Source organism: Microtus ochrogaster, unplaced genomic scaffold, assembly GCF_000317375.1.
Source record: "Microtus ochrogaster isolate Prairie Vole_2 unplaced genomic scaffold, MicOch1.0 UNK66, whole genome shotgun sequence".
NCBI lineage: Eukaryota > Metazoa > Chordata > Mammalia > Rodentia > Cricetidae > Microtus > Microtus ochrogaster.
This window is the reverse complement of record NW_004949164.1, coordinates 1,696,651-1,704,965: the sequence shown is the minus strand read 5'-3', so window position 1 is coordinate 1,704,965 and position 8,315 is coordinate 1,696,651. Positions and strand designations below refer to the sequence as shown.

General features: G+C 40.9%; 1 protein-coding gene across 1 annotated transcript; it reads left to right on the top strand.

The window, feature by feature from the left end:
• Nucleotides 1-640: 640 nt before the first annotated feature.
• Nucleotides 641-1,570, top strand: LOC101989163 (olfactory receptor 2W3-like). Its single transcript, XM_005369936.2, has one exon. It carries the CDS (start codon nt 650-652, stop codon nt 1,568-1,570), a length of 921 nt encoding a protein of 306 aa, XP_005369993.1. The 5' UTR covers nt 641-649.
• The last annotated feature ends 6,745 nt before the right edge of the window (nt 1,571-8,315 follow it).

The window sequence follows — 8,315 nt, the reverse complement described above, 5'->3', positions numbered from 1 at the left end:
CAGTGATAGAAATACCAATTACTGTTGTTCTGTGGGATTTTAAAACTAAGGCAAATTCTAAGATACAGTATTGAATGATGGAAAATTCAGACATGCCGCTGCAGAGATGCTTCAGAAGTTTGGAGCCAGGTTTGGTTTCCACTCTCCATAGGACAGGTCACCTTCTTCTGAACTCGAAGGGAACTGCACACAGGTAATGTACTTACATACATGCAGGCAAACATTCACACACACACACACACACACACACACACACTCTAAATAAATAAATATTTTCAAAAAGGAAATCAGACAGTGAAATCTTAAACACACGACGATTTGGTGTATGTTATATGTGCACCCAAGAAAAAGCTAAAGGGAAACGCATGGCTAATGCAGCGGTGGTCTATTGGGGAGTATCAGTCATTTTTTCCTGATCTCTCTACACTTCTGTGCTGTTCAAACACTATATAATGCTCCGTATATCTTTGGTATTCGAAAAGAAAGGAGGCCAGTAAGAGTATTTTCTCAGGAGATGTTGTCTAGATCTTCTCAGGATTTTGAGATGATGTGCAGCTCTTTGTCCCTCTGCTGATGACTTAACTTGTCTCTCATGAACTTGACGTGTTTTTCATGGCTTTCCTGCAGGCATGTCCTGACCTTTGATGCCATGATCAACCAGAGCTGCCAAGAACAGTTCATCCTGCTAGGCTTCTCAGACAGACCCAGGCTAGAATCCATTCTCTTCGTGTTTGTCCTCGTCTTCTACCTGGTGACTCTAGTGGGCAACATTGTCATTATCTTAGTGTCCCATCTGGACCCCTGCCTCCACACCCCCATGTACTTTTTCCTCACCAACTTGTCCTTCCTCGATCTCTGCTTCACCACCAGCTCCATCCCTCAGCTGCTCTTCAACTTAGGAGGCCAGGACAAGACCATCAGTTACACTGGCTGTGCGATCCAGCTGTTCATGTTTCTAGGCCTAGGAGGCACCGAGTGTGTTTTGCTGGCTGTCATGGCTTATGACCGCTTCACTGCAATCTGCAAGCCTCTTCACTACTCGGTCATCATGCATTCTCAGCTGTGCTGGAAGTTGGTATCTGTGGCCTGGAGTGTTGGACTCCTCAACTCCCTGGTCATGTCTCCTGTGACCATGAAGCTGCCACGCTGTGGCAGATGTCGGGTGAGGCACTTCTTGTGTGAGATGCCAGCTCTGATAAAAATTGCCTGTGTGGATACTGTGGCTGTGGAAAGCACTGTTTTCATCTTATCGGTGATAATAGTGCTGGCGCCCCTGGCTCTCATCCTAGTTTCTTACAGCTACATTGCTCTAGCGGTGATGAGGATCAAGTCGGCCTCAGGAAGGAGGAAGGCTTTCAACACATGTGGGTCCCACCTCACCGTAGTCTCCTTGTTTTATGGGAATATCATCTATATGTATATGCAACCAGGGCACAAAGCTTCTCAGGACCAAGGAAAATTTCTTACCCTCTTTTACAACTTGGTAACACCCATGTTAAACCCCGTCATCTATACGCTGAGGAACAAGGATGTGAAGGGAGCACTGAAGAGACTCGTGACTAGGAAATAAGGGCAAAGGGCTTCCCCTCGCGTTGCTTCTCTCATTTACTCAACACAAACCTGTAATAAGTAGGATGAAAGCTTAAAATTCAATTCATCCAAATACTTTCGCTTGTCCAATAAACCCGACAGTGGTCAGACTTGGGAGTATGTGTTGTACAGCCTCAAATAGATGTTAATTATTCACTACGTGATAGGTAAGATGCGGTCCCTAAAACAAACACCTTGCATCTGATATGCCAAAGCATCCGGTCATTTCCCTTCTAAGTTGACCTCGACTTCTTAAAACTCAGCCAAAATCATGAATAGTGCTTCATATATATGGATTAAGACTAAAGCTTGACTGAGTAAAACAATTATATGATTTTTCTCATTAGCCGTTTATGTAACATTGTTTTATGGAGAAACTGAGCCCATGGAATCCCTAAACACTTACGTTTGCCATCTATTAACTATAAATTAATGCTTTACCCATTACATTATTTTATAAATTAATAAAATACTCATTGTATGGGTAAGATAGAGCATTTGTCTAAACGTGGTCTACAGTATTATTTTAAGAAACAGCCATGTAAGTATCCCAGTGATCCCAGCATTCAGGAGGATCATGTGCTTGAGGTTAACCTGAGCTATACAGAGAAACCCTGATATAGATGTGTTTTTAGTTGTATTTATTTATTTGTACACATGCACATGCAAGTACATGCATGCCACAGTACGCATGTGAAGGCAAGTGGATAACCTGCAGCAGATTATCTCCTTCCACCATGTTGGTCCCAATGACCAAACTCAGGTCTTCAGTAGCAAACTGTGTCATCTCTTTGTATATATTTCTTAATTTAAAATTTTTGACTAAGCAATGTGTGGTAGTGTATGCCTATAATCCCTGCACTTGTGAGGTGGAGATGGGAGAATCAGAAATTCTGGGTAATCCTTAACTGGACAGGGAACTCCGAGTAAGCCTGAGCTACATGAGACCCTGTCTCATAGAAACAAAACAGAAAGTTAAATATTATTTCTTTGATCTGCTACATTAAATTACCTATATATTTTCCCAAGTTTGAAACACAGAAATTCAGAAGTCTAATAAGTATAGAAATTATTGTATTATAAAGGCTCCATATTTGATTTTAATATGGATTAGTTTTTAAAAACCAATCATCCATTTGCATCCTTTGGTTTCCCAGATTAGGAAAGAGCACCCCCAAACACCACAAGTCACAAGACTAAGCATTCATCACAAGTGACTCGATGTATCAGGAGGAGTTCTCATTTCTTAAAAACCAGTTTTCATTAAGGGACTTGTTGTTGCAGAATATTTGTTTATACTGTGTAAAGATGTGTCATTGCAATTGGTTTAATAAGGCTCTAAGTCGCCATTAGGTAGGAAGGAGAGAACAGGTGGAACTTCTTGGCAGAGATACGAACTTGGGATGAATCTAGGCCCTCAAGAGATGCCAGCAGGGAGATGCCAGTGAGACACTGAAGACGTCAGACACATGGTACAGAGGAGAAGCAACCAAGCCACACTGCAAAACACAGACTAGCAGAAACAAGCTAATTTAAGTTATAAGAGCTCGCTGGGGGAAAAGCCTAAGCTAAGGTCAAGCTTCCATAGTGAATACTAAGTCTCCATGTCATTATCTGTGAATTTGGTGGCCCAGAGAAAAATCCAACTTTCTTTTATATGGAAACCATGAAGCGAGTGTGAAACGTATGTGTGGAGTGTGTATGTTCCCTTATTCACATAGACATTAAGGTGCTTGTACAAAGAAACAAGTGCTTAATTTCTGTAATATATGGAAAAATCATAAGGTCCTATTACTTTCCTAGTAATAGAGATACATCTTGTCTGCAACTATCATCTCACTGTTATCTTTAAACAGGGGTTCTGGGGACAAAGAGATAGTTCAGCAGTTAAGAGCACCTACTGTTCTTGTAGAAGACATCATTCAGTTCCCAGCACACACAGTAGACGCTCACAATTGCCTATAATCCACTTCCAAAAATGTAGTGCTGCTTTCTGGCTTCCATGGCACCTACATGCAAATTGTGGAGATAAAGTCTTACCAGCACACACAGACACATAAAAAATAATTTTTTAAAAGTGTCCTACCCTGTTGAGTCTTCAAAAAACAGCTACCTTACCATTCAACTTTTCAGTAGGTCAGTAAGTTCAAGACCAGCCTGGTCTACAAAGCAAGTCCCAGGACAGCCAGGGCTACATAGAGAAACCCTGTCTTGAAAACCCAGAAAGAAAAAAAAAGAAGGAAGGAAGGAAGGAAGGAAGGAAGGAAGGAAGGAAGGAAGAAAGACAGGTGAAAAAAGAAGGGAGGGAGGGAAGGAGGAAGGGAGGGAGCTAGTTGGTTTTCAGTAGATATTGTTGAATGCAGTTTCAACATGACTTAAAAATCAAATTGCTTTCTATTTATTAGAGACATTGTTCTTCTTTAAGTTTATTAAACTGGTTTTATAGAGTAGATACTGCATTGAGTAATAAAGATTTGCATCACAAGTAGAAAACAGCAAATGCCTCTTAAACTAGCAGAAAAAAATTCATTGAGTAAAACTCAACAAAGTTAGGTTATTTCTCCATTTGAAAGGTATTTCTGTCTTAGAGTGATTTAATTTTCTCTATACAAGCATTCACACCTACACACCAGTTCCCATGGCTTCAAAATTTCCCCTTATGCAAAATTTCCCCTTATGCAAAATTTCCCCTTATGCAGAAAACCTCCTAACACAAGATGAATTCTAAAAACTCTCTCCAAATACCATGCATTACAGTCCATAGGCACACACAAACACAGGTGTAAACTATAATAATGAACCGATGATTATGACACTAACCAAGACAGTGAGATTGCATAGCAATTCAGTGAGAAGGTGCAGGTTTCAACATCTGTAAAATGAAGGGAAAGAAGTAGATTTTGAAATTTTAGTTATAGAGTTGGTGAGATGGCTCATTGCATTAAGGAACTTGTTGGAAAGCCCAACAGCCTGAGTTTGACCCCTGGAACTCATGTTAAGTTGGAAGTCGAGAATCCAGTCCTACCCACAAATTGTCCTCTGAATGTTGCACTAGCTCCATAGTACACACACACACACACACACACACACACACACACACACACACCACAATAGACTCAAAAATCATATGTAAATAACTTTTTATTTACCAAAAAAACCTTTATCATTAGAAAGCATTCAGAGTCTTACCAGTTGCTTAGTTTAAAAGTAGACCAGAGGACTAACCAGATGAATCAGTGGGTAAGGGCACTTGCCTCCAAATCTGACAACCTGAGTTTGCACCCCGTGACCTACATGCTGAAGAAAGAGAGTTGACTTCTACAGTTTGCCTTCTGGCCTCCACATGTGCCATGGCTTGCATACACACAAATGAATAGATCTATTTTTTTTAAAACATTTAAAGCCAAAACAGAATAATAGCCTGAACAAGAATTAATCCAAAACTCCTTTTCTCCAATTTATTCTGTCATTTATCATTATTAATTCTTCTTTCTCTTTCTTTGGGTGTTTTGTTTTGTCTGTTGCAGTGCTGGGGATTGAACCCAAAGCTGCTGTGCACTAAGTAAGCACAGTCGCATGGAGCCTCATCTCCTGCTTAGTTCTTAGGGTTGTTTGCTGTTTGTCTATGTTGTTTTTAGGCAGCATCTCACTGTGTACCTCAGGCCTCCCTGGAATGACGGCAGGAGTTGGATGTTTATATGACTTATTTTAGTTCATTATTTAGTTCTTTAGCGGTTGCTGGTTTGACTCCTTTGAGGGACATGTTGAGGCATGGTTGACCAACCTAGATGAAAAGGAGCTTCATGGAACATGAAGGGCTTTAACTGAATTCTAAAGTAGGGAACACCATAGGTGGAGACTACAGAATGGGCTTCTTCACAGAGCCGTGAAGAGAGAGACAACAGCTGTTGCATTCATTGTGATTGAAGGGATCCAGCTAAGTGAGCAGGATACTCCAAGCCTCAGGCTTCAATATAAGATAGCTGTTTGGCAGATCCTATCCATTGCCTGTCTCTTTCCAGTTTTCCTGTCCAGAGGTTCTCAAGTCAAGACACCACCATTGTCAAAAGTCTTCATCCTGAAATCAGTGATGACCTTTTTTTCCCCACATAACTTACTTATTTTTATTTAATGTGCATTGGTGTTTTGCCTGCATGTGTGCCTGTGTGAGGGTGACATCTAAGGTCAGATCTTAGAGTTACAGACAGTTGTGAGCTGTCATGTGGGTGCCGGGAATTGGACACGGGTCCCTTGGAAGAGCAGTCAGCACTCTTAACCGCTGAGCCATCTCTCCAGCCCCTCAGTGATGATCTTGCAATTCTGTTTAAGCAGAAGTGGAAATTGTCATTCTTATACAGTAAGAAGATTCTTCAACCTAATGTGTCATCAACGGATAAATGAATAAAGTGTTCAGTATACACAATTGAATTCTTTTCTGTTGTTTGGGGGTTACCTGTTCGTCTATGTTTGTCTATGAATCCTAATCTTATCTAGCTTACCCTGCACTGGAACAATTGATCCCCCTTCCTTCACCTGAAAAATGGTAGGCCCCAAGACCTGTGCCACCAGGATTGGTATACAATTATTTTCCAGATATTAAAAAAATGAAATTTTATCATTTGAAATAACACGGATGGAACTAAAAATCATAAAGCTAAATGAGTCAGAAACAGAAGGGTGAGTACTGTAAGATCACGTGTGGAGTCTGGAAATGCTGTCTTCACAGAAACAGAAAATAGGGCGGAGTCGTTGCCAAAGACTGGCCAAAAAGCAGATAGAGCAGCAATGTAGCGAGAGGATGTTAGCCAGTGAATTCAAAGTCCCAATTAGAGGGAAAAGGTCCTGATGTTCTATTGTAGAGATGTTAATATTAATGTGGTATGTATTTCAAGACTGCTAGAGAAAGAGATTTCAGTTGATTTCATCACTGTGATTAAGATTTGAGGTGATACATGTTAGTTATTGTGGGATGCCTGCATAATATGCATACACTATAGAAATAAATAATTATCTTGTCAAATAAAAGTAAAATTTCAGGGCTGAGAAGGTGGCTCAGTCAATAAAGTGCTTGCTGTGGAAGCAAAAGGACCTGAGTGTGGATTTTCCAGCATCTACACAAAAGTGCCAGCAATTCCAGAACCAGGGAGAGACTGGAGGAATCATGGGGACTGCTAGCCAGGCAACTTTGCTAAGTTAGTGAACTCCAGGCTCAACAAGAACCTGTCTCAAAAAACTACAGTGGACGGGCTGGAGAGATGGCTCAGTGGTTAAGAGCACCGCCTGCTCTTCCAAAGGTCCTGAGTTCAATTCCCAGCAACCACATGGTGGCTTACAGCCATCTGTAATGAGATCTGTGCCCTCTTCTGGCCTGCAGGCAGAGTACTGAGAATACTGTATACATAATAAATAAATAAATCTTAAAAAAACTGAAGAAGACACTGGATGTCAACTTCTGCTCCAACCCTGCAAACACACAGAATTCAGCCAGGCACTGTGCTGTCCATCTGTAATCTCAGCTACTCAGGAGACTGAGGCAGGTAGACCAAGAGTTCAAGGTCAACCTGGGCAACTAGTGAGACCATTCCAGGTAGAAAAAAATTAAAGAGCTGTGGTATATAGTAGTATAGTATTTGTGTTTTAATAAAAAAAAAAGTTTGCTTGAAGATCAGAATGCAAAACAGCCACACTAGTCAGCCATAGAGGCTGGGCAGTGATGGCATACACCTGTAATCCCAGCAGCCACACTAGTTAGCCATAGAGATTGGGAGGTGGTGGTACATGCCTTTAATCCCAGCCCTAGAGAGGAAAATAAAACAGGAGGAGGTAGGTCCCAGTATGAGGATTTTGGAGATAAGATTGCCCATTTTGGTCTGAGGTAGAAGTAAAAGCCAGTGGCTGGCTGCTTTGCTTTTTTGATCTTCAGAATCTTAATATCTGTCTCTGGGTTTTTATTATTCGTACTACAGAGAAAGTTAAAGTGCTGTGGTACTGCTTCATAGGAGAGCATTTCATTAACATGCACGAAGTGTGGGCTCAATCCCCAGCACCAAAACCAAACTAAATAAATAAATAAATTCACAGGTTCATGCCTAGCAAAGAAAAAAAGCAGGTAATTCAGAGCCCAAGGAATAACAGAGAAAAGCAAGTTGTTAATAAAGAATGTGACTTCTTGAAAGATGGGAAAGCACTGACATCAGATTACACCAAGCGTCTGGACCACGTGACTGAAAGTGCCGTCACCAGAGTAATAAGCAAAGAAATCATGACACGTGGGATTTTTGTAGGGAGGAGAAGAATATGAATATATTGTTCCACGTTAATGGATGAAAAGAATTAAAACTGATTGAAAGGAGCTGGACATGGTGGCTCAGACCTTTAATTACAGTGCTGCTGAGAGGGTGAGGCAGAGGAATTCCCATGAGTTCAAAGTCAGACAGTCACTATATAGTGAGAAACTGTCATTTAAAAAAAAAAAAGGAAAATGGTGGGATTCTTCTTTTCTCCTTGTCTATTTTTTAATCCTGCAGCTTGAACTTAAGGCCTCCAACACATGCTCTGTCACATCCACTCCCCTCTTGATATTTTTCTGATGGAAGACACTTGGATATTTTAGACTATGGACATAGGCTTGATGAGATAGAGTAGACCAGGTATGACTGACTGACTAGGTCTCAGAAACCCTGGAAGGTAATGCAGTTAATAGCATCATCAAAAAATGGACTGGA